The sequence below is a fragment of the Pseudopipra pipra genome, chromosome 5 (genome assembly GCF_036250125.1).
Source record: "Pseudopipra pipra isolate bDixPip1 chromosome 5, bDixPip1.hap1, whole genome shotgun sequence".
NCBI lineage: Eukaryota > Metazoa > Chordata > Aves > Passeriformes > Pipridae > Pseudopipra > Pseudopipra pipra.
The window spans coordinates 27296212-27324079 of NC_087553.1; the positions used below are offsets into that span (position 1 = coordinate 27296212).

Below are 27868 nucleotides of genomic sequence, written 5' to 3' on the forward strand. Positions count from 1 at the left end.
ACCGAAATCCCTCACTGATGATATTCCCTGCCGTTTAGGACCTCGCTCCCTGCTTCCCTTCGCACAGACCTGCAGGTCGCTCTGTGCAGATATAAAAGCGCGAAACGATCGGTGCCCAGCCCCCCAGACCGCACGGAGAGAGGACAGCTGTGGGAGTGTCCGGGTAGACAAAGAAAACGCGAAGCCGCCATGGCCGAAGAAAACAAAGGGAGCGCTGCCCGGGAAAGGCGCCTCCGCCAGCTACCCGCGAGTGGAGGCGGAGAGCAGCGGTGGGGCGGGAGCAACGAGCGCGGTCCCGCATTGGTCGGATTTTGCCGCAGACCCGCGGGGAGGGACGGGGAAGGGAGCGCCACCGCCCCCGCCCCTGGTATGGGTGGAGAGGCAGCGCTGCCGCGGAACTGTCACCCGCGCAGGGGACACGGCCGGGACGGCACAGGAAAGCAGCAAAGGGACGCGCGGGCTGACAGCGGGCAGAGACAGCGCAGCGCGACCCCGCCGCGGGAAGGGCGGTGCGGGGCCCGGCCCAGCCCGGGAGAGGCGGAACCGCCGCGCGCGCCTGCGAGCGAGAGCCGGGAAAGAGCCTCGGCCACCGAACGGCGGGAAGCCCGGGCAGGGGGCGGGGACTGCGACTGAGACCCCGCCTCCGGTAGCAGTCCTCAACCAGGTCGGACCGACCGCAATATACACGCGCTGGGGCCCCTTTTCCCGTTACAATCCTTGTAGCTGAACGAGAGAAATCATGTCTGGCAGAGGCAAAGGCGGGAAGGGGCTCGGCAAGGGCGGCGCCAAGCGCCACCGCAAGGTGCTGCGCGACAACATCCAGGGCATCACCAAGCCGGCCATCCGCCGCCTGGCTCGGCGCGGCGGCGTCAAGCGCATCTCGGGGCTCATCTACGAGGAGACGCGCGGCGTGCTGAAGGTCTTCCTGGAGAACGTCATCCGCGACGCCGTCACCTACACCGAGCACGCCAAGAGGAAGACGGTGACGGCCATGGACGTGGTCTACGCCCTCAAGCGCCAGGGACGCACCCTTTACGGCTTCGGCGGCTAAACTCGGTTCCTGGCCTAGCTTACGCTTTTAGAACACAAAGGCTCTTTTCAGAGCCACCCACAAGTTTCAAGAAAAAGAGCTTTAAATCCTTGCATGTGTACGTAGTTGTTGTACTTGCGGTTAAATTTGTAGGCGGAGATAGGGAAGAGACTTCGCTTTTCTTGACCGGGGGCTCCCTGGGCTCAAGAAAAAAGGAGCTATGGCAGTTACATCCTGTATACCGGCACTTTGCTTCCCACACTCTCCCTCACACACAGAGCACAGCTACTCTTTGGAAAGGGCAATGGAAAGTACAAAGGCGAGAAAAAGCGGGACGTCGGGAGCAAGCGCTGCTTTGCAACAGCCGCTCTCCCGGCACCACCGTTGTAGTCTGATGAGGCGGGAAGGAAGCTCGTGAAATGGCGGCGCTCTCCTCTCTGCCAGTCGGGGGGCGGGACAGAGTAGGAAGGCGGGGGGAGAAGAAAAGCTAAGAACGCCCGATAGCGTCCTGGGCACTGCGGAGCAAAGAGGCTGCGAGCCCTCTGCTGAACAGCCTTCCCGTATTCCCCCCCCCGCTCTTGTAAGGATGCCTTTTTCTGCTCCAGGCACCGCTCTCGGCTGCACACATCACCCAGCCCCTCTCCCCTCCTCCCGCGCCGGCAGCTTGAAGCGTGTACCTCAGAACCACTGACACACACCGGGCGGCAAGGAAGGGCGGGACTGGGCGCTACCGGAGGACCACACACTTCCCCCAAACCCCCCGTTATCCCACAACCGGCACGGTACAGGCTGCCCCTGCCTGCTTCATAAGAGACACAGCTCTCTCCAGTGGTCATGTGGTGGCTCTTAAAAGAGCCTTTCGGTCTGGTAGTGGTGGGAGGGTAGAAAACTCAGGCGCGCTCTCCGCGGATGCGGCGGGCGAGCTGGATGTCCTTGGGCATGATGGTGACGCGCTTGGCGTGGATGGCGCACAGGTTGGTGTCCTCGAAGAGCCCCACCAGGTAAGCCTCGCTGGCCTCCTGCAGCGCCATGACGGCCGAGCTCTGGAAGCGCAGGTCGGTCTTGAAGTCCTGCGCGATCTCGCGCACCAGGCGCTGGAAGGGCAGCTTGCGGATCAGCAGCTCGGTGGACTTCTGGTAGCGGCGGATCTCGCGCAGCGCCACCGTGCCGGGCCGGTAGCGGTGCGGCTTCTTGACGCCGCCCGTGGCCGGCGCGCTCTTGCGGGCCGCCTTGGTGGCCAGCTGCTTGCGGGGCGCCTTCCCGCCCGTCGACTTCCGCGCCGTCTGCTTCGTGCGCGCCATTCTAGTTCACTGTTCCTCCCCCCTCAAGCGGACACAACAACACTTGTGAGCCCCCTTATATTGAGTGGCGGCCCCGCCTTCCCGCCTGTGATTGGTCAAAGTAGAGGAGAATACAATTGGGTAACAGCGGTAGCTGGAGGCGCCCCGAACCCCAACCCTGTGCACAGGGGCTTAATCGTCTTTCTTTTCTAAAAAGAAACTTGGGCATCTTTTAATGTTTATCTTGTATTGTGTTTTCCTCTAGTCCTTTTTTACCTCCCAAGTTGTTTCAGAATCCGAATAGCACTTGCCGGCTGTGTCTTTTAAGTAAACAATGTAATAACTTGTATTACCTTAACTGCTAAAAGAAAAGAACAAAAAAACGAAGTCGTAGGGGAGTTTGTTTTGGATTGCACGAAAAGCACTCACTTTCTCTGGAAATATTTCCATTAAAAATATAGAATGACAAAATATTAGCGACCTGCTTTATAGACACGAAAATCTCGGTGAATACCCACCTCCCCCAAAAATCTGATAATTCTAGAGAAATATGTTTTATTTGCAACCAGCTTCACTAGCAGTCTCCTCTTGGGAATTGCATGCCTTCGATGAAAGGCACAGTTATTTAAGCCAAGTTTTAAAGATCAGAAATGCGGCCTCCTAAGAAAAGGACCGAAGGAGCCTGTGGTGAGTGAATTATGTAGGAGCCAAGAGCGGCGGAACGCAGGGTTTTCAAATTGGCCCAATGAGCTCGGCCGTTCCCATCAGCCAATCAACGGGCAGGGCTTGGATATAAAAGCGACCGGGTACCGATTCCGCCTACTGGCTTTCCGTTCTTCGTCGTTTGCTGAGGTCCTGGCGGGAGCTCTGTTGTTATGGCGCGCACGAAGCAGACGGCGCGGAAGTCGACGGGCGGGAAGGCGCCCCGCAAGCAGCTGGCCACCAAGGCGGCCCGCAAGAGCGCGCCGGCCACGGGCGGCGTCAAGAAGCCGCACCGCTACCGGCCCGGCACGGTGGCGCTGCGCGAGATCCGCCGCTACCAGAAGTCCACCGAGCTGCTGATCCGCAAGCTGCCCTTCCAGCGCCTGGTGCGCGAGATCGCGCAGGACTTCAAGACCGACCTGCGCTTCCAGAGCTCGGCCGTCATGGCGCTGCAGGAGGCCAGCGAGGCTTACCTGGTGGGGCTCTTCGAGGACACCAACCTGTGCGCCATCCACGCCAAGCGCGTCACCATCATGCCCAAGGACATCCAGCTCGCCCGCCGCATCCGCGGAGAGCGCGCCTGAGTTTTCTACCCTCCCACCACTACCAGACCGAAAGGCTCTTTTAAGAGCCACCACATGACCACTGGAGAGAGCTGTGTCTCTTATGAAGCAGGCAGGGGCAGCCTGTACCGTGCCGGTTGTGGGATAACGGGGGGTTTGGGGGAAGTGTGTGGTCCTCCGGTAGCGCCCAGTCCCGCCCTTCCTTGCCGCCCGGTGTGTGTCAGTGGTTCTGAGGTACACGCTTCAAGCTGCCGGCGCGGGAGGAGGGGAGAGGGGCTGGGTGATGTGTGCAGCCGAGAGCGGTGCCTGGAGCAGAAAAAGGCATCCTTACAAGAGCGGGGGGGGGAATACGGGAAGGCTGTTCAGCAGAGGGCTCGCAGCCTCTTTGCTCCGCAGTGCCCAGGACGCTATCGGGCGTTCTTAGCTTTTCTTCTCCCCCCGCCTTCCTACTCTGTCCCGCCCCCCGACTGGCAGAGAGGAGAGCGCCGCCATTTCACGAGCTTCCTTCCCGCCTCATCAGACTACAACGGTGGTGCCGGGAGAGCGGCTGTTGCAAAGCAGCGCTTGCTCCCGGCGTCCCGCTTTTTCTCGCCTTTGTACTTTCCATTGCCCTTTCCAAAGAGTAGCTGTGCTCTGTGTGTGAGGGAGAGTGTGGGAAGCAAAGTGCCGGTATACAGGATGTAACTGCCATAGCTCCTTTTTTCTTGAGCCCAGGGAGCCCCCGGTCAAGAAAAGCGAAGTCTCTTCCCTATCTCCGCCTACAAATTTAACCGCAAGTACAACAACTACGTACACATGCAAGGATTTAAAGCTCTTTTTCTTGAAACTTGTGGGTGGCTCTGAAAAGAGCCTTTGTGTTCTAAAAGCGTAAGCTAGGCCAGGAACCGAGTTTAGCCGCCGAAGCCGTAAAGGGTGCGTCCCTGGCGCTTGAGGGCGTAGACCACGTCCATGGCCGTCACCGTCTTCCTCTTGGCGTGCTCGGTGTAGGTGACGGCGTCGCGGATGACGTTCTCCAGGAAGACCTTCAGCACGCCGCGCGTCTCCTCGTAGATGAGCCCCGAGATGCGCTTGACGCCGCCGCGCCGAGCCAGGCGGCGGATGGCCGGCTTGGTGATGCCCTGGATGTTGTCGCGCAGCACCTTGCGGTGGCGCTTGGCGCCGCCCTTGCCGAGCCCCTTCCCGCCTTTGCCTCTACCAGACATGGTGCCCCTCGTTCAGCTACAAGGATTGTAACGGGAAAAGGGGCCCCAGCGCGTGTATATTGCGATCGGTCCGACCTGGTTGAGGACTGCGGCGGGGCAGGGCGGGGGCGGGACGTTCGCGCCATCGCTCCCATAGGGGGCAGAGGGGCCGCGCGCGCTGCAGGCTCGGCCCCGCCCCCGGGGGCCCAACCCGCCCCTGCCGCGTTCCCCCCGCGCTCTGCCGGCGCTGAGCCCCAACAAAGGGCCCGGCCGGGCAGCCGAGAGGGGCCGGCGCGGTGGGTCCGGTACCACAGGAAATCCACCCTTTTCTAACGCGAGCTCAGAAAATGTAGTAAGGTGCTTTTTTTTTTCCTCCGTGAGGGCGACACATTCACTTCTTTTTGCAGGAAGGAAAGTCTTGTGCGTGCACTGTGTCTCCGACTTAACGATAACACGACGTTGTTTTGTCTGTGAGAGTCAGGTCTGATGAAGGAGTTAATTTGTGTCTTTTGCTGATGGACCGATGAAAATCTACATTGCTCCATGTGTTTTTAAAAATGCGGCATGTGTTTGATTATTCTCATGGTCTTACTTTGTTGAAACATAATAAGAAACTTTTGCTGTTTCTTCACATGATACTACTTTTTGAATGATACGTGTTCTGGAGCTGTTGATTTGTGCTGGGGTGCCTATTGGCTCTACGAGTCCGTTCAGGTGCAGTGAGTCCTGAAAGCTTCCAAACCTTACTTGTGTACACACAGTTCTACTTTTTCTGTCTGAATTATTATTTAAATTTACCATGAATGTATGTTTAAGGTATTTTTACCTTGTTTTTGAAGGATCATCAAATAAATGCTATTCCATACAGTTGCTACTTACCATGTCTTTCTTGGCAGGAGTTTTTCCCTGGTAAGTTATACCTGTGTACAATGCACATTTTTTGTGGTTTTTTCATCAATGTAGTGGGTTTCTGTGGCTGGGTTTTGGTAGCAGGGGGGAGCTACAGGGGTGGCTTCTGTTAGAAGCTGCTAGAAGATTTCCCTGTCCCACGGAGCCAATGCCAGCCAGCTCCAGGACGGACTTCCTGCCGCTGGCCAAGGCCGAGCCAATTAGGAGTGATAGTAACTTCTCTGTGATAACATATTTAAGAACAGAAGATGGAAAAAATTTCAGCCAGGGAAGAGCAGAGTGAGAACATGGGAACAACAATGTAGACACCAAAGTCAGTGCAGAAGGAGGGACAGGAGGTGCTCCAGGCACCGGAGCTGAGGCCCCTGCAGCCCGTGGTGCAGACCATGGTGGAGCAGCTGTGCCCCTGCAGCCCATGGAGGACCATCGGGGTGCAGAGACCCACCTGCAGCCCGTGGAGGAACCTATGCTGGAGCAGTGGATATCCAAAGGAGGCTGTGACCTTGTGAGAGGCCCAAGATGGAGCAGGGTCCTGACAGAGACCTGCAGCCCATGGAGAGGGAAGCCCACGCTGGAGCAGGTTTTTCCCAGTTAGGACTTGTGGACTCATGTCGGTCCAGCTCATTTGTGAAGGACTGCACCCCATGGAGGAGCGACCCACGGAACAGCAGATTAGGAAGAACTGCTGCCTGAGGGGTGGACTCATGCTGGAGAGGTCCATCAAAGACTGTCTCCCGTGGGAGGGACCCCATGGGAGCAGGGGAAGGACTCCTCTCCCTGAGTAGCAGCAGAAACAACAACTGACCATAACCTCCATTCCTCATCCCCCTGCACCACTGGTGTGGAAGAGGGAGAACATGGAAGGAAGGAGGGGTGGGGGGAAGGTGTTTTTAAGACTTTTATTTCTCACTCTTTGGCTCTTATCCTGCTAGTGATAAATATAAGTACTATCCCCACTTTGAGTCTTGTTTTGCCCATGGAGGTAATCAGTCACTGACCTCTCCCAGCTCCTAACTCATTAATCCTTAGCTGTTTGGGTTTTTTTCTCCTCTGTCCAGTTACAGAGGGAGAATGACAGAGCGGCTTTAGTGGGTACCTGGTATCCAGCCAAGGTCAACCCACTAAAATTGGTCAGCTATTTCTTATTTTGTTTCATCGTTCTCATCTTTTCCCTGTTTCAAATGGATGCTCATTACTGTCTAATGCTTCTTAAATGTGAAAAGGTTTAGCTTGATAATTTCACATACTTTTCCATTTTAGCCATTGCTTTTTTTGTTGTTCTTGTTTGTAATTTTTTTATCATTTTTCCTTGAAAGTTCTCTTTCTCAGGAGGTGTGAGAGGAGTGGATGTTACAAGACAGGGACTTTAGGACTTATTTTTCTCTCTTTGTAGGCCTTTTGGTATGTATGTTATTTAATTCAGGTTATGCTTAGCCACCATTTTTATAAGTATTTCCATATGTAGATGGCCATCTTTGTAGTGTTTATCTCAATTTATATCTATTAATATCACACGATTTAGTTCTACAGCTATAACAAGGACATATTTATCTTCTGATATCAACCTTAATGATGCTATTAGGACAGATACAGCCCCCCCCCCCCCAGTTTATGGTAATGTTGTGGTTTAACCCCTGCCAACAACCAAGCACCACGCAGTTGCTCGCTCACTCCCTCATCAGTGGGATCAGGGAGCCTTGCAAGCTGCCCTGTTCACCTCCCATGCCCACTGTTGATTGACACTTTGCCAAAAAGTTGCAAACTTTTTTATCATTCATTTCTTGATTTTTTTTATTTCCCTATATCTCTTTGTGTGGCAGTTAATATTTTTTTCTATTAAATTTAACCTTTGCTTACTTCTGCATCATATTTTCTTGATCATCTCTATATTAGACTTCTTTAAGTAATCAATTTTTTATCCTTATCCACGGTCCATTACATTTTAAGAGTGACAATTCAGGGGAAGAACCAAAACAGATATTAATGTAATTTGTTCTTAACCTAAGCAATAGTTTAATTTCAAAGAAAAAAACCCCCACAGATTATTTAATGAATGAATTTTTATTATGACCAGTATTACACAGGATCCTTGTATATATGACAACAATGTACAGGTATGTAGACTAGATTGGTGCATTACAGTGTGTTTGTGTTATTTGAAGAAATATTCTATATTTCATGATTGTTCAAGCCAAGTAATGCTTACCCAAATTTATCTTTTCCACACCAGGCAGTTTAATTTTCTTGGTTCTATTTTAGCATAGTGTGTGTGTCTAGTATCTTTCTAAGCTTTTCACTGGCAGCTGTAGGTACAAAGTAACAGTGTGTGTGTTATTGAAGTATTAGGACATTCCTGAAAAAGAAACAAAATTAAACCTAAAGGAAAAGCAAAAAACCTGTTTACAGGAACTTGAACCTTTCAAGGTTTTGGAAAAGAAAGGAGGAGTTCTAAGCAATTCAAATTCACTCAATTCTGGAGTAACACTTCATTTTCCACTATGACATCTTTTATTTTATTGCCAGTCTCATATTTTATGGCCAGGGTTCATCCTTTACTCCTGGTGGTTCATCTGCATGGATTGTTTTGTTACTCAAAAGCAAGAAGTGAGTATATGGACCACAAATTAATAATAATTTTTTTTTTATTATTATTTTTACAATGAGCTCTCCCTATTAATCAAAACAGTATGAGAAGAGCAAAATGTTTTCCTGATCAGGCAGCATGAACTGGAAGAGCCCAGAGCTGTCTCCCATGATGTGGGAAGGCAGTCATGGCACATTTTGAGTGAAGGAACAGGTTGAGTGATGGCAGGAATGAGTGAGAGAATGACTCTACTCCTTTGCCCACTCTAGGAGTGTCAGGAGATTTTAGCACTCCTATTCCCTTCTGCATCAGCTTTCAATCTCTCATCCTGACATTCCTTCTAACACTCTCATCCTTCCCAAAAGACAACCATCCCTTTGAATAGGCTGTTGAAATAGTGTGAGTTTCAAAATTTAAGCCTCTGTGGTATGTTTTTTAAATTAGCTAAAAGTATCACAATAGATATATTGAAAATTGGAGATACAGATTTGCTTCACCTCCTAAAGCAAAAGCTTGTAATAAATGTGCTACTTCATTTAGGTGAGACACTTGTGAGAGAAAGCAATCATCTTTTTTTGCATCATCTTCCTAGGGAAATAGAAGTGTTCCCAGAGCATTATCACATGAAATGCACAAGTTCAACTAAAAATAGAGATGGATTTTTGCCTAGAGTGACAATCAACATGACTAAATATTGTTAGAATTTGTCTAATTTCATGGAGGAAAACAAATATTTTTGAAAGTTGCATGACAAATCCGTTAATTACAACATAAATAAAATTAAAGCTTGGTGCACCCTACTTACAGGGAGACTCCGAGCTGTCAGTCTCTGCACAGGCCACCTTCCAGGATACTGAAGACAGGCCCATCAGTAGGACTGGTTGTTAGACCCACAATATAAAGGAGAATCACATTTCACACCCCAACATGCCCCTAAATTGCTGCCAGACTGAGGCTTGGTCAGCTCAGTCCTAGTTTTCATTCTCATTCACCTGGACTAATCTGATGCACCTGGCACCTGGAGTGGCTGCTCCCCATGGGTCTGATTGCCTCAGGGAACAGCAGGATTTCTTCTCGGGTGTGCATCTGCTTCCAGGCTCTACTTACAACTGTGTGCTGAAGGCCAGAGCTAGTACTTCTCTAGGTGGAAGCCGGAAATCAGCATGGATCGTGGTAGCTCCCATCCAGTCACAGTGTGTCCATCTCTGACAGGGCTTCAAAAACCACATCAAAATCATACATATACTTTTTAACTACTGATGCTTTGAAATGTTATCTTTTCATGCATTGATGTGTTTATGCAGAAACCCTCAATAACTCTTGCTGGCTATCCCCAAATTCACAGAAACGGACAAGGGACAATTTGGTCTGAAATAAAACCCAAACCAACCAAACAAAAAAAAAAAAACCAAAACCAAAACAACAACACATAGGAGAAAGAAAGTTAGAAAGTTATTTACAAGGTAATATTTTTTTCCCCTTTATAATTTCTGCATGTATAGTAATTACTGATCTTGCTAGTACTATCCAGTGCTGCTGCTGTTCTGTATGAACTTCTTGTGGCTACAAGGTCCTTCAGCAGTTAGCAGTCTGCACACACACAAGATTAGCAACTAATTAGAACCTCACCACCCATAAAGACATACGGACTTGGACTTCTGGATCATAATGGATGATGGCAAATCCAAGCATCCTTTTGGTGAGGAACAAAAAAATCTTTATTTTCCTGATATGCAACAGTGAACTTGCCATGACCTCTACAGCATAAACATCTCAAGTGCTCCATCTTTAGGTGTTTTGGATGTCATTAAATAACAATAAATTTCAGTCTTCTCATTTATTTACTTTTATTTAACCACAGTTTTCAATTTTACTGCTTGTCCTTCCCCCGTGCCTGATCCTTAACTCAGTCTTCAAAGCTGTCTCACCACAATCTTCCACTTTTACTGCACCCTCCAGTTTGATCCTAATAAAAAATTCTTCCCACATCTGAAAACAACAAATAAATAACTAAAACAAACACGTTCAGTGCTCAGAAGTACTTCAGTGAAAATAACTTAAATGTCAAGAATCACTAGAAGAGGAAGGGACAGTAAAACAGGATATTGTATCTTAGTACCATTGTAGCATTGTGTGAAATAGTTGCACCCTGAGTAGTGTACACATTTCTGGCCCATAAATAAACAAATAAATGCAAGTGGTAAAGAAATTTCTGAGAAAAGTGATAAAGATTATTTAAGCTCTAAAATGGCTTCTTTACTATGAATATTAGGACACTTTCAGAACAGAGACCACTACTGGCTGAAGATGTTCTTGCTTATTTTTACTGTAAGGTCAGTGATTAAATCTATCACATTTAGTGAGGTCTAATCTAATTATAAAATTAGTTATAAACCAAAAGGTTACTGAAACCAGAAATGCTAAATTTCATAGGCAGTTTCCTTAAGTAAATGGACTCCTTTTCTCTATAGGCATTTTCCAAATCAAAGAAAAAAGATGAAGATGATGTGTGGAAAGACGACATTGGTGCCATCCCTCTCCTTTATAGAAATCAATTCTAGACTACACAGCTGCTTGCACAAGCAAAGCACTTGCTAATGCCTGTGGTAAATAGTTCACAAACTGGTCCATTTAATTACATGCATGTCCTGAGGATTGATTTTGGTCTTTTTCTATAACATAAAAAAAACAAGCAAAGAAATCCCCCCCATAAAAGCACCAACTCCAAACAAAAATCTGTCTCTTCCTCTCCTCCCCCCCTCCAAAAAACCCAACCCAACCAAATAACAGCAAAACAACTTCCCCTAAAAAAAAAAAAAAAATCCTATTCAAGTGCTTAACTATTTTTTTCCAGGACTTCTAAATTGCTAGCATCCTGGTTTAGGCTGGTATTTTCACGGTTCTCTTAGAAAATAGTTGGGAAGGCAACAGAGGAATTCCATGACAGGAAAAAGCTGCAAGGTCTTTAAGAAGAGGATTTGGTTTCTGTTTGAAATCCCTCCCTACAAGTGAAGAGCAGTATCATTTGTATGCGGAGTGCAGAGACCTGAAACAATGAAACTCTCAAAGATGTGGTATACAGACATGACATCTGGAGAGGAAAAAAGGTTTGTTTGCATCAGCCTAGTTAGTATGGCAGGGTTGTTTCTGTACCATGCACCCGTACATCAAGTTTTCTAGAACAGAAAGGACAAGGGGAGGGAAGGATTTAATGACCATGGGCTCCTTACAGAAGTATTTTATCATATAGGATGATCCATCTCTCAGCTGTGAAGCCTGTAGAATCAAAATAACATTTTCTGTCAGAGCAAGCTGGAACATCCCAACTGTTCCTTGTTTTGGTTTTGTGGTGGGGTTTTTTGGCTTTTGTCTGTTTGGTTGGGTTTTTTCCCCTTAGCCTGGGCAGCAGCCACAGTATAAATAAATGGCAGTCAAAAAACACAAACTAGCAGTTGATAGAAGAAACCAGAAGAATTCAAAACGCAGGCTGGTTTTAACAACAGCCAGAGCGAGGGGTTTATCACCCCATTGTGGTGTCATCTAACAGATTCATCTTCCTTGTCCGCAGATTAACAAAATGAAAATGACTCGGAAAGGGACAGGCGAAGGGGGCAGGAAGCGGGGGCAGAGAAGCTAACCAGAGGCAGATAGAGAGGAAAGGAAGAAGGAGGAGGTGGAAGAGGGAGGTAAGCTGCTTCCAGGGCAGGATTGGTCAGAAATTGCTGCAGCCCAGGCGGGTCGTGACTGGGCACCCCTCCCCACTTCCCTGCTGGGCACCAGAGCTGAACCGGAATGCCCCAAAGAGATCAGCCCTCCCCTTGACTCAGCTTGCCATGGTAACGATAAGGATCTCAGAAGATGCAAAGACAAAGACACAGGAGGACTTAGCTAGGGTTTACTGCAATCTGTTTTTCTGTTATTATTAGATACACGCAGAGTATTTATTGTGACCTGCAGAAAAATGCAGTTTTCTGCTGCATTTCCATAGCTGTAGTGCAATTGGTTTCCAGACTTTCCAACAAACTTCCTGAGCATCAGGAATACCTCCAAAATAGTGTGAATGGAGACTAGTGGATTTCTTTCATGTTTACCAAAATCTAAATCGATCCTGCACTATATATTTGAGAGAAACACACAGTAACCTTTTCTTTAAAAAGTTCATTTGGTCTCTAAGCAGGTCTGTTTTCAGTGTTCGTGAAAAATAAACTACTCATGGTATTATTCAAACAGTTTCTATAACATTACACCAGATTTGTAGGATATTCCTACTTTATAGTATTTTGGTGTGCTATGTAAGTTTGTAAAATGTACTAAAGAAACTAAAAATTTGAGTGAAGGAATTTGGGAGGAATTCAATAAAAGACCTATAAAAGTTGAACCTTTGCATAGAGTATGTGATGTAAATGTTCAAATAAGTTTTACAAGGAGGAGCCTACAGAATCATGGGGATAGCATTGGTACCAAGCAATTAATTCTATTCATGTTTGTTGACCTATGTAAATACTTTAGCTTGTCTATATTGTTGATAAATTTGCTAGCCTAAAGCAAATTCTCATGAGAAAATAAAATAAAATCACAGTTTTCTCTAAGACTTTTACTACCAAAGGAGCTTGAACAATATTTCAATTCTGTCCTCAATCAGGTCACTAGAGAAAAATTAAGCATAGACAGTCTTTTTCAAATACAAACAAACAAACAAAACAAAAACAGCAAAAACCAAAAGAAAACAACATGAATAAGACTTTTTGAAGGAAAAGAATATCTATTTATTTATTCTCACACTGTATTGTGACTATGAAAAGGCCTAAAAGTGAATGTTCTTCTATTACTTCACTTTTTTAAAATTTGTTTCTCAGCATACTTGGGAATGTTTCTGCAACTGAGTGTAGTTTATTTTTCTTTTTTTTTTTTTAATATTGTCTTGCATATTATGTTTTAGTCCTTTAAAAAATAGAGTTGTTTTTTAGTAACTACAGGGTGAATAATATTCATGGGAGCAAGTCATCTGACAGATTGCACTACCTATGCTACAGTTAGTACTTTAAAGCAAGGATGTATTTTGTGTGGACTTAAAATTCAAAAGTAAATCAGTGTCATGTATGTCATTAAACACTTATCTTGTGACCACCAGCATCTGTGATGCACTGTTCTTAAATCTAAAGTCTTTTCCCTTTTTGAGAATTTAGGTTGGCTTAATAGTTGAAATGAAATTTGGTAAGGGAAATTTTGCATCTGCAATGAAATAAAATATTGTGGTTTTCAAGAAAACACTTTTAACTCTCATCTGTCACGTAAGCAAGCAGGTGATATAGTACATTTCTCTCTTCTATTTCAATATATACAACCCTGTTCTTTAACTATGGTATGCAGACAGAACGTGTTCATTTATAACAAGCGCAGTCACCTGAAGTAGAAGAACAAGTTACCTTTCTACATTACATATGAATGACTGGTCAGGAGAAACAGGTATACACAGTAATCATAGGAAAACATTCCAGGTGTAATTTAGCTGAGGAAAAAGGATTTAGTATACAGAACTTATCAGTTTTCCTCTACTAATAGAAACATACTTAAACCTGTCATGAAAATCCTATTGGTGGGATAGAGAGAACATTGTTTATAAATTTCTGTATAAGGAAACCGAGCTAGTTATATGCATCTAGTTATAGCTAGATGCTGGTTACCATCTCAAGGGGGAAGCATGGCTGGAAAGTTCTGAGAAGGAAATGGTGAACTTCATGAATTACAATACTGAGCTTAACTAGTTTTTAATGAGGAACATAATAGAAAAACAATACAAACACTTTAGACTAGATTCCAATCTGCTTATGTTTTATTTGAAAACTGTTAGAATATTTGTGTTTTCAAATGATTTTTCAAAAATCAGAGGGAAAAAAAACAAACAACAAAACAAAACAAATCCAGCCACCTCTTTTCCAATTTCCAAGAGAAGCGGAAAAGATATACTGAAGTGTCTAAGAAGAAAGTATGAGCATTGTTCTTGAAAAGAAATGCTCCCTCCTCACACTGTGTCTTCAAAGGCAAAAATGAAACTCTGTTTCAGGATTTTCAAATGGCCCAATCAGAACCTTGTACAAATCAATTCCCTGCTTTAGACTCACGTAATCTCTTCCTCCCATACTAAATATACACCAATAAAAGGCTATTTTGCCAAATATACTAAATACAGAAAATTTGAGATTATTAAACAAACAAACAAAAAAATCCTTAAGTGTTTTAAACCTAATCCTAGCCTCAAATTTCAGCATAGTTACTAATAAAGTCCTGCAGTTAATGTTGTTTCAAAGTCCAGCTCTGAATAGTAGGTGATTAATACCTAATGCAATTTCTTTCAGTAAGACAGAGATGATTAAAAAAAAAAAAATCCTCTATCTATTTCGGGAAATAAAAAGATAAAATAACAATCAAAAAAACCAAACACACACACACACACCAACAACAACCAATCAAAAAAAAATCCCAAACCAACCTGAAAATTGTGTGAAAATCTTGTACCGTTTGATAGCAGTCTCGCCTTTCTCATCTTGTTTCCAAGCAAGACTTCAGCTGGGCACTCCTCCGTTGTCTCTCTCTGCTTGAAAAACATTCCATTAACGCAATGGCACAGTGGCTCATTTCTCTGTCTCCTGAGACAGAATCCTGAAAAAAACCCCAATCAACCAAACAACAGAAACAAACGACTGCGGAGTTTTCCTTTTTTAGTTCTCGAGGACGGTTTTAAAGAACAAAGAAAACATCCTTCCCAGATCTGGGAAAGCCTCATTCTGAGTCTCCCAGCTCCCCGCGTTGCATTCCTGCTTCCCCTTCGGGCAGGTTTTTTCTTCCGGAATAAACATTACTGAATAAAAAAGAAGTAAAAGCCTCTTTTACCTACATCTGCCTAACAAAGGTGAGAAGCGGTGTTCTTTACAGCAGAAGAAAAGAAAGAAAGAAAAAAAAGAAATAAAATTAACGTGTTCAGAGGAAACAGAGGGGACAAGAGCTGTCGCTGTGCCCCAGCAGGGCGGACTCCCCGAGGCACCAATGGCGGACAGGCTCCTCCCTGCAAATACCGATCTCTCGCGTAGTATCTTGATTTATGTACCCCCAACACCTCGGGATCCTCAAGCCAGATGCGGCGACTTCAGAGCCCGCGACTCCCGCGTCATCAAGGCCGTGTCCCCTTCTTTGGAGCACAAGAGGCTCCCGCAGTCAAGCAGGCCAAGGCAGTCGTAGCAGCCAAGGGCCCCAAAAAGGCAACTAAGGCTACGAAATCCAAAAAGGTGGTACCGAGGAGCTCGGCCAAACCGAAAGCGACAGTACCCAGGAGTCTGTACCGTATAAGTAAAGGAAACTTTTGCAGAAAAACGCCAAGAGCACTTTTGAACACCACCAGGATGAAAGAGAAAGAATTGAAACAGTTCAAGTCTAGACTGGTACATGATGACCCCCTTTCCTGTGTATGTGTGAGTTTCCATAGTGCTTCTATCTGAACTCACACTCCAGCCTATTTTGCTTTAACTCCATTATGATAGTCACCATCATTATCTATCACTTAAATAGAATACCTGGTGCTGCCCTTTGGAAACTGTCCTGGACAGCATCCCAGTGAAGCACTTACCATTTTCTTACTATCCCCTGATAGCCCCAAATTGCAAACAAGAAAAAAAACCAACCTCAAAAGGCAGAAAATTACAGCAACCACTACGCATAAGGCACCCGGACACCTTTCCACCCCAACGCAGGGACAGCAGCGGCTCAGTGGGAGAGGAGGGGGCTCAATCCCTCTCTGGTTTGAAAACCGCGCATTCCAATCGGATTGGCAAGGACGGCCCCGTCCCCGCCCCATACTACCACCACCGAGCTTAATGGTGCTTCCCACCCACTGAATCCATGGGGAGGCAAGCAGAGAGTACACCCTTGCCTAGTTCACATCTCTCAAACCATGCTGCGGTGACCGATTTCAATCGCAATAGATACCTTTTATTTTTTTTTCCCCAAAAAGGGGAAACGGAGGCACATTTACATAAGAACATGGATGTCTTAGAGAAAGAAAACTGCAGGGAACTACACTGATCAGCAAGTTAAAAATACACAGAAAGTTTATGCTTCAGAAAGCTTCTTTTGACATTTAAAATTTTCAGATATGTCAAATAGCATGTATTTGTAGGGTCAAGCGTTCCTGCTCTTTCTAGGAAGATGTGGGTGGCTCTGAAAAGAGCCTTTGGGTTATTTGATCTGGAGAACTTTACTTGGCTTTGGCCTTGTGGCTGTCGGTCTTCTTGGGCAGCAGCACGGCCTGGATGTTGGGCAGCACGCCGCCCTGCGCGATCGTCACCTTGCCCAGCAGCTTGTTGAGCTCCTCGTCGTTGCGGATGGCGAGCTGCAGGTGGCGGGGGATGATGCGCGTCTTCTTGTTGTCGCGGGCCGCGTTGCCCGCCAGCTCCAGGATCTCGGCCGTCAGGTACTCGAGCACGGCCGCCAGGTAGACGGGCGCGCCGGCGCCCACCCGCTCGGCGTAGTTGCCCTTGCGCAGCAGCCGGTGCACGCGGCCCACGGGGAACTGCAGCCCGGCCCGCGACGAGCGCGACTTGGCCTTGGCCCGCGCCTTCCCGCCCTGCTTCCCGCGCCCGGACATGCCTCAGCAAGAAGAGAGCACAAAACAGAAAGGAAATAAAAATAATACCCTACAGAATACCTCAGAAAGCCGCGCAAAAGGAGTAAATACGGCAAAAGGTCCCACTCTGCGTTTTTATCCCTTCCTTCCGGGGTTCAGTGGGACTCCTGATTGGCGGAGGCAGGGATTGTGGAATTTACCAATGGGAATGCAGCTGAAAGAGCGACCAATCGAAGATGCCCGATGGTTTGACATCACGGCCACAGATTGTCCAATAGGCAAGAGCACCGTCGAGTCATCTCATTTGCATACCGCCCCTATAAATACGGGCGTCGCCGCCTTTGTATTTACGTCGTTCCTGCAGTGGACAGGTAGTGACAGACCCGTAAAATGCCGGAACCAGCCAAATCCGCTCCCGCTCCGAAGAAGGGCTCCAAGAAAGCCGTCACCAAGACCCAAAAGAAAGGTGACAAGAAGCGTAGAAAGACTAGGAAAGAGAGCTACTCCATCTACGTGTACAAGGTGCTGAAGCAGGTGCACCCCGACACGGGCATCTCCTCCAAGGCCATGGGCATCATGAACTCCTTCGTCAACGACATCTTCGAGCGCATCGCCGGCGAGGCCTCGCGCCTGGCGCACTACAACAAGCGCTCCACCATCACGTCGCGGGAGATCCAGACGGCCGTGCGGCTGCTGCTGCCTGGCGAGCTGGCCAAGCACGCCGTCTCCGAGGGCACCAAGGCTGTCACCAAGTACACCAGCTCCAAGTAGGGCGCCTCGGACCGTCACTTTCAACCCAAAGGCTCTTTTAAGAGCCACCCATATATTCAGTAAAAGAGTCTGTTATACTAATTACTTTCGGTGAGTGGTACTTCTAATTGGTCCTGGTTTAGTTCCCAGGTTAGGACATGCTGTTAAGAGTAGGGAAAAATGTTTATCCTGTTTACCGGGAAAGATTTGGGTCGTCTTGTGAGTGTCCTATTCTGACAGGCTGTTTGCCAGGTCTATAAAAGGAATGCTAAGCTCCTAATCGAGTTTTAAAGCTATTTGTTTTCCTTCCTCCCTGTAAGAGTATTTATATCTGTTCTAATTATTTACAACGACAGTCTTGTCTCAGTGCAGTTTATACTTTTTTTCCTAATAAAATATCGTTGTCCCCTTTAAATATTAGATGTCATCCTCAAGTGACTTGGCTGCAAGCCAAAGCAGCTTGTTTACGCAGGACAGTCTTTAGGGATTAGTCTGTGATATTTGCAAGGGAATGTTTAATGAAATCTATGCCTCCAAGCACAGCAGAAGTAAAAACGGTATAGAGAACAGTATAATTCACTAGCTCCTCAGGTTTCATAAGGGAGTGGCGTACCTTATATTGTATCCCGTGGAGCATAAGCGCGGCAGAATTAAGGGGTTTCTAAGTGACAACATAATAGGAAATTACAAGTTAAAATAAGGGACACTCCAAAAAAAAAAACAAAACCAAAAAACCAAACTAAATCAAACAAAAAAAATTACCAAATGTGAGCGCTTTATCGCACTGGAAGTTGCTCGGGTTGCACAGGGAAAGCTGTTTTTAAGAAAATGCCTTTTACGAGGGAACTTGAATCCTGGTTGTCCCGAACAGAGGCCGCGATAAAAGCGTTTGCTGCGGGGTGAAAACTCGGCTGCCCGGTTACAGCTGTGGCACCGCGTCCGGCTGCCTCCGGCCCCGCTCCGCCGGGCGGAGCTGCAAGAGATGAGAAGAGGGAGAGCGGTCGCTTCCAGGGAGGGAGGGAGGGAATTGCGGAGCGGGGACCGGCAGCTGCTCCCGCCCATCCCCCTTCCCACCGCGCGGGCTTTTCGAATCCTTCCCCCTGTCCAATGGCAGCCAGGTCTGCCTTCGCGCTGGCCAATCACAGAGCGGGGATGGCTATAAATAGAGTCCCCCGCGGCTGCCTCCTGCACAGGGATTGCTTTTTCGACTTTGTAGGGGCTGCTCCGCGGGACATGGCGCGCACGAAGCAGACGGCGCGGAAGTCGACGGGCGGGAAGGCGCCCCGCAAGCAGCTGGCCACCAAGGCGGCCCGCAAGAGCGCGCCGGCCACGGGCGGCGTCAAGAAGCCGCACCGCTACCGGCCCGGCACGGTGGCGCTGCGCGAGATCCGCCGCTACCAGAAGTCCACCGAGCTGCTGATCCGCAAGCTGCCCTTCCAGCGCCTGGTGCGCGAGATCGCGCAGGACTTCAAGACCGACCTGCGCTTCCAGAGCTCGGCCGTCATGGCGCTGCAGGAGGCCAGCGAGGCTTACCTGGTGGGGCTCTTCGAGGACACCAACCTGTGCGCCATCCACGCCAAGCGCGTCACCATCATGCCCAAGGACATCCAGCTCGCCCGCCGCATCCGCGGAGAGCGCGCTTAAACTTCATCAAACGGATCTTTCAGACCATCGAAAACCCAAAGGCTCTTTTAAGAGCCACCACATGGCCACTAAAAAGAGCTGTAAACTCGGTAGTCATGCATAGGAAGTAGTGTGTTTACCTGTGTTTCGGGTGGCTTTACGTTAAGCGAGATCCGACACCTCAGGTAAGTACTAAACAGAATAAATTACGTGTCAAAGGAGTTAAATCGTGACTGTAGCATTAAGCGGTATAGCATGCTGAGGTGATTGTGCTAGAACAAATCTTCGTTCAGGGTGGAAATTGCTTTCTACACGTTTTTCCAGATACTTATATTTTGGCTGTTAAGGAAAATGTTGTAATCATTGGCTTTCCTTTTCTGAAGGGGAAGATAGTCAGCTGGAATATGTATTTTTTTTATCCGTTCAGCTGCGTGTCCGTAAAGCTTTCGTACAAACTGCCTGAATTCATAAAGGGGTGGACCTTTACTGAATTCTGCAGTCACGACTAGAGAATTTAAGTTTGTTGTAAATGCTTTCTGCTGTGCTGCGTATACTCTATGTTCTCGTGGTAACGTTACAGCTAGTTTTCCTTTCCAGACATTTTTTTATTATTGTTATTTCTGGAGGACTCTGGGGGCTTGGGTTTTTTCGGAAGCTGCAAGAAGTCCTTTCCCGCCTTTCCTGGAAGGGCGCTTGGCCAGTAGTTTTTCCAGTGTTTTATCACTCCTAGTCTGAGTATTCCTGTCGTGAGAGACGTCTCGCGGGCATTTTTAGCCCTTCGCAAGCACCCACATTTATTTCGAGGTAAATGTATTTCCAAAGAGTTGGGGCAGGGCAAAGGCCAGGGTTTTTTCTGCGAGTCACGTTTTATGAGTTGTGCTTTTTCCTGGTGTCTTCTCTAGGACACACTCGTGGCATCCTTAACGTTTCTGAATATCCTGTATGAATTATTAGAGATGTCAGTTTAGATCAATTTTCTCCATCACTGTTGAGGTTCCCGAAAAGATTTTCTGAAGTTACCACAGAGGAAGTGTTTTCCAAGGAATATCTGTGACTAAAAACTTATCAAGTCTAGAATTATTTTTAAATGGAGACTCTTCCTTGTCTGTTGTATTCAGTGATTTTTGTGATCCTACCTGGAAAACAGATTTTTCCCTGACTGTAAATTCAGTTGCACATCCCCTTGCTCTCCTGCTTGATAGATCTACAGTTGGTGACTGAGAAATTTACATTTCAAAAATAATTTCTGACTTTACTTCGCCTTTCTTTTTGTTTGTTTGGATTTTGTTGTTGTTGTTCTGGTTTTTTGTTGGGATTTTTTTGTTTGTTTGATGTTTTTTGTTTGCTGGTTTGGTTAGTTTGTCTGGTTTAATACTGCAGGTCGTTTTGTATAATTTAGGGACCTTCCTGTTTCATTGAATTATTGGAAGTAATGCCCTTTTCTCTGCTACAAAACAGTACCTGTGCCTTTAAGAAGCGGTTGGATTGAGTTGAACACAGCCCTCATTTTAACTCGGAAACAAAGAGTCCCCGAGAATTGCTTAGAGGAAATATTTCTTCTGAAAAGCGTAAAACCTGCAAGACTCTTAGTTCTCTCTTAACTGCTGATACGCTTCATCTTATTAATTTTCCTTTCTCTGTGTCAGGAACTTGGACTCTGCAGCAAAATCTGACCAATCAAGTGCCTCGGCACACCATTTTCTTTCTTCCTGTTTTCTCACTTTCAGCCATTTTCTGATACTTAACCTCGGAGGGATAAAAGGGAGGGGGGAAGGCATAGGGAATAGTGCTTTGAGGATTAAGAAATCTCTGCTCTGATTTATTCATCCCACCACATTTATTCGTTGACATAGGACTTGTATTTTTCAGAACAGATTTTTGTTTTCTTTGAGCAGAATACCAATGGGATTACAGCAATGAATTTTAGTGAAAACAAACTCATTTCCTATTACTGTCTGTCATAGACAAATATCTATTTATTAATCTGAACCTGTTTATATATGCTTATAATCAAAAATGCAATAAATCAATTAAAAGTAAGCCAGTGGTCAAAACATTTGGGTCAAAAATTATGCACTTTTTTTTTCCATGTGCAAGATATAAATTATTTTTGAGGAGTGAGATGGGGAAACAGGTTTAATTTTCCTTAATGTCTCTCATTTTTCATCTAATCTTTTCAAGATCTCAGACTGTTAATAAATAAAGTATTATAGGGACTCATTCAGAGAGTTGCATGCTTGAATTGTAAAAAACACTTAACACTCCCATCAGCTGAGAAAAAAACAGATGTGCGGTGATCTTTTTTTCAGGAAGGGAGAGCTCATATAAACCCTAAATTATAATGTCTAAGTCTGAAGTAGTTTTGGGGTGTATTATAAAAGGGTGTAATTTACACATAGATGACTTAGTGCAAGACTTCATAACTCAAAGTGAGAATAAAAGTGGAGGTTCCTCTTGTGCCAGCAAGGTTTAGCTGCATTTCTGTGCTTTTTGCAGGAGAGCCTGAGATAAATGGATGCTGCCAAGTAGAAGCTGGACGTGAGCAAGACCTGTGTGCTGACCAGCTGGGCATTGACTTGTAAATTGCTGTTGGTACTCAGGTAAGATGCTTTTACAGGTGATCTTGGATTCCCAGCAACGTACTTGGCTAAGACAGTTCTGGGCTCTTTATTCATCCTCCATGGATGAACTGACTCAAATTCAAATCACTGCATGGAAAAATGTACTTCCTGACAGTCCAATGGGTAAGATACAGCATAGCTACTGAGGTCCTGGTGAAATACTTCATTTCATCAGAAATACATAAGAGAAGGTCTGACGAAAGCATCTTTCTAGAACTAAAATATTTGAATCAGTCCTGCCTGGCACCTATTAGTTTCTAAAAAAATCTGAATAGATATATCCATATGAAAAGGAGATGAGATTTTAGTTTCAATTACCTATTGTAATGTACATATTTTGTAAAGGTGATATGGAGGTGGTTTCCATTCAAACCAGTATGCAAAGATAGTTCCTTAACATGTTTTCATTTGCAAATCCCTCTTGTGGAATCACCTATTGGTTACAGTCTTCAGTAATCAGCAGTGATTCAGACTTCAAAAGTGAAGTCTGAGCTTAGCCAGCCTCAGCTCTCCTACAAGCCTGGCCAGTACTGCCCTGCTGCATCATTGCCTCTCTCTTCTTTCCCACTTTTGATTCATGTTGTATCTTCAAGCTAGATATAAGCAGGTTTCAGATTGCAGATGTGCAAACAACATTGTCGAAACAGTATGAACATCTGTTAAGATTTCGTATTATGTATCAGAAAGTACTTTGTCAGATACTGTTGCCATGGATTTAGTTGTACTGGCCACAACAACTGGGTCTGATCCTAGGATCCTGCTAATTAATGCACTCTTCTAAGTGAAGGTTTCCAATTTGTCTTTTATTAGTTCTCAGCTTACAACTTGAGCTTTGGTGGATCTGGAGAGTGACCACTACACCAGAAATTATTCCTCAATCACACATGTACCACCCAGCACTCCACTTAAGTCCATCACTTGTTCCTGGTCAGCTGTCTCTTGATTTTTATTTTTTTTAATTGCTTTTAACTGCTGTGTAGGTGTCTTTTGTCTGACATTATCTTAGTCCTTGGAATTGTTTCTTTAGTCCTTCCTTACCTTTTTCATTCTGCTTTTGGCTAGTTGTATATTAGCAACATCAGTTTCTCAACAAAAACTTTTCTTTTTGTCAGCTCTTGTGGCCTAATGCAACAACCACTTCAGCTATTTGTGCTAAGCCACTAGTACTTCATGAGACTGTGGAGAAAGAAGAACACAGTTAATAAAATTTCCTCTGTAAGACCATGAAGCAACAGAAAATGGAAAGCTCTGTTCTCAGTAAGCTGATAGAGCAATAAAAGGGACTAGTAATAAAAAACCCCAACAAATTAGAGGAACATAATATATAAAAACAATGCAAAACAAGTTTGAATTAAAACCATTTGTACATAAAAAATGTAAACCGAACTGGTTGGAGGTCTCAGCCCCAAGCTGCAATGATGGATAGAGTTCAGTGAAACAAATCCTACAGCTCCAGGGACACTGGGGCTGCAAAAGACATATCCCAGCATTGCTACTTCCACACTATTCTCACCTGTGCCACCCACGGTGCCCTGCACCTCAGTCTAAAGTTGCTTTTAGGTTTGGCTTCAGGTTCAAGGAACCACAAAGCCTAGAGCTCCAGGGACACTGATGCTGCAAAAGGCATGACAAGGGGAGCATGGCACTGCCCCAGCATTGCTTTCTCCTCACCTTTCTCATCTGGACCACCCACTATGTTTTGGGTCAGCATTAATGTTCAGAGTCCACACACAGTGAGGCTGCAAAAGGCATGCCAAGAGGAGCATGACACTGCCCCAACACAACTCCTTCCACATCTTTCCCATCTAGGCCATCCATGGCGCTGCACACCTCAATCTTAGCCGATGACTGCCTTTAGGGCTAGGGTTAGGTTAAGGTTTCAGAGTCACAAACCTAGAATTGCAGAGACACTGGGGCTCCAAAGAGCTTCCAAGGGGAGCACAGCACTGCCCCAACATTGCTCCCTCCACACTTTTCTCATGTGTGCTTTTTCAAGTTTTCATATATTGACACTCTATGGCTTCAGTTCCATTTCTATCTTTCACACTCTTTAATCTCTAAGCACTGAGATTTTGCTAGCACAGTACTGTGAAGATACATTCCATCTTTATAATCAGAAAAGTCTGTACTCTGCTATGCTGTCATCTGTTTTCTTTCTCACGCAGAATTTAAATGTTTTAAAGATATTTAAAAACCTAATCAAATATCCTTTGTGTCCTTATTGCTTGTTTCTACTTTCTACCCTTCCCCAAGATAATATATTTTTGAAGATCTCCCAACATTTTTTTGCATACCTGCACCATACCATGAATATTTGATATATTTACGACCACCCCCTTTCTCTCTTCACCTGGATTTTTGATTTGTATGTTATTACAAGCACAGTTATTACAACCTGTAAAGCTTTACAAAATTCTGGCCTGTAAGAGCTTCAACCTGTGATGCTATCAATAGGTAAGTAATTGATCCAGAAGGCCCATGATACACTTTTTCGTAAGTGTTCCATATGATCCCATGCAGTATGTCAATGTTGTAATGAACATGAGGATGTAGATCTTAATGCATGATGTAAGAAGCACGACAGAAACCCAACACCCCCCCAAACCTGTTTCTGGGACACAGCCTTTAAGGAACAGCTGACAGTCAAATGTAAATCCTTGTGTGTTTCAGATGTCAATTCAATGTGCTGAGGTTTGAACATTTCCCAGATTAATTTAAACTACTGATAGTCCATGAAAAGCAGGTAAGATCTCCAGTGCACAAGTGCAATGATAAGTAGCATTTGGGAATTTCTGTATGCTTTACTGCAGTCAAAGAGCTCATTGTCCAAATCATTGTCACACTAAAATTAAAGGAGTTCTAAGCAATAAACAATTCTAGTTGCAATTCAAGTTAGTTATATGGTGAAATAAAACATTATGGGAGCTTTCTACCATCCACCCCTCATCCCCTTCTCCTAAATGAAGTATGGTGCTGTTTGTTGAAAATGAATGTTATTTTCCTTATTTGGGCCAATTTTGATCTTCCCATCAGTTCTCCCAGGCAGAGTCATCTAACAGATTATTGTTTATGTTTTTAGGAGAAACGAACATGTTTGGGAAAAGAATGAAGATCATTTACATGGGTTCAGACTAGTTCACTTCCAGAAGAGATAATTTTAAAAGTCTAAGAGTGGTAACTATACATACACCAAAGAAAATGCAGGGGATTGCCAGCATTTGTCACTTCAGGGCTGCTTTGGCCAGTATAATACAGAAATTTCACTAGACCAGATGTGTCACCTCACCTCTGCATCCAATGCCTGAAAATTTTAACAGTCAGCAACATTGCCAGTTTTTGCTGTTTTGCTGGTTGTTTAGGAAGGTATGTGCAGAGTTTGAGTTCACCTTGCAGCTGCACAAGTACAGTCTACACAGAAATAAAATGAACAGCCAGACTAACATGAAGTAGTCAATACTGATTACATGCTGTGAAGACTGAATTGTGTGTGTGTGCACGTGTATATGCAGATATTATATGTTTTGAGAGATCTGTAACTTTGGGATCTTTAAATAGGAAGAATAGGGAGTTCTTAACATATCCTCCTAAGATTTATCTAGCTTAACGGTCCTGAAATGAATGGCTGTAAGACTCCATTAGAAGTATTTCAAAATACCCAGTATTTTACAAGGTCTTCTATACGATGTATTTTAAGAACACTTTCAAATACTAATACTTTTTATCCTCAAGAGTTTTTGAGGTGGGAATTTTTTTTTTTTTTTTGGGGGGGAGCACATTATAAACAATGTTTAAGAGTTACTTTTTATCAGCCATTTAACCAAAAGTACAGTTAAAAGTCCCCACTAATTCACCCAGCTGTTCCATTATAGATGCAGAACTCAACTACTACACCATATAGGACAGGCACTCTCACCCATATCCCCATGTTCAGATCTCAGCACATTGAATGGCATCTGAAACCACACAGCTCTCAGACCCTTCCCGAAACCCTCCATGAGGCTCCACCCGGTGTTTGCTGTTGCAAAAAGGACGGTATTGTATTCCTTCTCCTCTTACATACCTTTCGGTAACTCTTTTGTTTATCCATCAGTCCTAATGATGCCTTTACTTAACATTCTGGTTTCTGTTTTGGAGTTGATAATTGCTTTTTCTTTCTAAATGTAGGCGGCTTATCTGACTGGAAGATGATACACACATGCTAATGGATCAATCACTATTGTAGGAGACTCTAGATGCAGGAATCAAATAGAAGACTGACTAATGGAGTTTATAAGAATGTGACTAAGCAGAAAAGCACAGAGGGCCTCGGATTAGGGAAAAATAAAAATCAGATGCACCATGACACATTCCTAAATGCTTGTAGTCACAGTTCCAAAACAGGCAGTTGCCTAAGTCATAAAATAGATTCTATCAGTAGATTTACACAGTTTCATAAAAGAAGGCTGGAGAGTTTTGAACAAAGTTATTTGGTGAAGAGGGAAATGGAAAAAAAGCTAAAAGATAACAACAGCTTGCAAACAAACTAGCAAACAAACAAACAAAACAAATCCTAACAAAACTAACCAAAACCAAACCTGTTGTCTCATGTTTCTGCATTTGGAAAAGGTAATTTAGATAAATCTATCTTCTAAAAAGATAGCAAATTCCTTTTTGCACGTGTATCTACTACACTTTTGAGGGGATAAGGAAAGGAAGGTAAATGGAAAGAACTAGGTAAATTTCTTACCCTAAAATGTGTGAGCCATTATGATTAATAAAAAAGAAGGATGCAGGGAGATGGGGTTGTTGTTACTGAAGCACTTCCTTGTTTTTTCTTGTCTTTTTTTCGAAGATCTCACACAAAATTATGCCAGTGAAAATGTTTTATAATGCTTATATTTCATAATGTTTTGAGTTCTCACAATATGAAGACTAAATGCAAATTAAAACAGAAATCACATCAAAACAAAGTCCCTAAAAAGTTCTTTAGAAAATTCTTATTTTCACACTTTTCGAAGACTTACTTATGATTATTTCAATATTGCTCTATTAAATAAAAAGATAATAATAAATTATCTTTAGATTAAAAAAAAATAAAAATTTGTGGGAAATTGTGCTGTTAAAAAGAAGAAAGGGGAAATGGCCCAATTTTTTTTTATTATTTTAAAATTTTGTTTACTCTCAGTATAAATTAGTTTAATAGTATCTGTGTCAGGAAGTAAAATTTATTACTTTGAGCAAGCATACCTTAATCCAGGAAAATTAGTAACATTAGAACAATGATCTATATTTTAGAGTTGACAGTTAAAAATATGAGTAGCATTCCTATTTTAAATGGCACGTGTTTAGCAAGGGGATAACCCAAATATTAGTGTAATAGAGAATCGTAATAGGCTTTAATTTCCATTAAGGTGCAGAGCCTCATACTTCCCCAGCAGGAAGCATTCCCAGAAAATGATGTTGCAACCTGTGGTGCCTTCCTTACCTGTCTGTCCTCTCAGGAGAATTCTTTAGGCTCTCAGCTATCCTCGAAATGGCCAAAAATATGCTTGATGGGTAAAGGGTATGACAGCTAAATATGTACGTGTTTGCATGTGTGTGCATGTGTTGTGAGGGAAAAACAAACAAACAAACCCCAAGGAAACAAACAAGCCAAAACCACTGAACTTTTCACGTTTAAATCCACAGGAAGAAAAGTCTACATGACATTAAACAAACAAACAAGAACAAAAAAAAAAACAAACAAACCCTGCCTGCTCTTACCACGCGGCTTGAGGGTTTCCTCCCCCTCCCCTTTCAAGAAGGACTTAGTAACAGACTTAGTTACTTAAATTAACTTAGTAGCAGTAACTGAGTAGAAGCACTTAGTAACAGAAAGAAGCTGTGGGTTGAGGAGGACAAGGCTGAGAGAGATTGTATAAATATACCCGAGGAAGGTTTCTAGGAAGGAAATATTAATAACAAAAAAATTTAAAAGCAACACTTAAAGCGTCCAATACACAGGCACACGCCGGGATGGCGGGCAGAGA

The 27868-nt window shown here is 44.7% G+C and overlaps 6 protein-coding genes across 6 annotated transcripts; 3 read left to right on the forward strand and 3 right to left on the reverse strand.

Annotated features, from left to right (window-relative positions):
• The first annotated feature begins 618 nt into the window (after window positions 1-618).
• On the forward strand, window positions 619-1260 carry LOC135414497 (histone H4). The gene has a single exon (XM_064655316.1). The coding sequence runs from the start codon at window positions 740-742 to the stop codon at window positions 1049-1051; it is 312 nt and encodes a 103-aa protein (XP_064511386.1). The 5' UTR covers window positions 619-739; the 3' UTR covers window positions 1052-1260.
• Window positions 1261-1893: 633 nt separating this feature from the next.
• Window positions 1894-2351, reverse strand: LOC135414478 (histone H3). Its single transcript, XM_064655299.1, has one exon. It carries the CDS (start codon window positions 2329-2331, stop codon window positions 1921-1923), a length of 411 nt encoding a protein of 136 aa, XP_064511369.1. The 5' UTR covers window positions 2332-2351; the 3' UTR covers window positions 1894-1920.
• Window positions 2352-3170: 819 nt separating this feature from the next.
• LOC135415115 (uncharacterized) lies at window positions 3171-27449 on the forward strand. Its single transcript, XM_064656673.1, has 6 exons — window positions 3171-3590; window positions 4290-4364; window positions 4563-4621; window positions 16540-16734; window positions 17026-17237; window positions 18542-27449. The coding sequence occupies exons 1-6, from the start codon at window positions 3186-3188 to the stop codon at window positions 19258-19260; spliced, it is 1665 nt and encodes a 554-aa protein (XP_064512743.1). The 5' UTR covers window positions 3171-3185; the 3' UTR covers window positions 19261-27449.
• LOC135414498 (histone H4) lies at window positions 4257-4822 on the reverse strand. Its single transcript, XM_064655317.1, has one exon. The coding sequence runs from the start codon at window positions 4775-4777 to the stop codon at window positions 4466-4468; it is 312 nt and encodes a 103-aa protein (XP_064511387.1). The 5' UTR covers window positions 4778-4822; the 3' UTR covers window positions 4257-4465.
• On the reverse strand, window positions 7708-17017 carry LOC135414483 (histone H2A-IV). Its single transcript, XM_064655303.1, has 2 exons — window positions 15141-17017; window positions 7708-14841 (listed from the first exon to the last, which is right to left on the reverse strand). Exon 1 carries the CDS (start codon window positions 16885-16887, stop codon window positions 16498-16500), a length of 390 nt encoding a protein of 129 aa, XP_064511373.1. The 5' UTR covers window positions 16888-17017; the 3' UTR covers window positions 7708-14841; window positions 15141-16497.
• On the forward strand, window positions 17206-17718 carry LOC135414491 (histone H2B 8). Its single transcript, XM_064655311.1, has one exon. It carries the CDS (start codon window positions 17257-17259, stop codon window positions 17635-17637), a length of 381 nt encoding a protein of 126 aa, XP_064511381.1. The 5' UTR covers window positions 17206-17256; the 3' UTR covers window positions 17638-17718.
• Window positions 27450-27868: the final 419 nt, after the last annotated feature.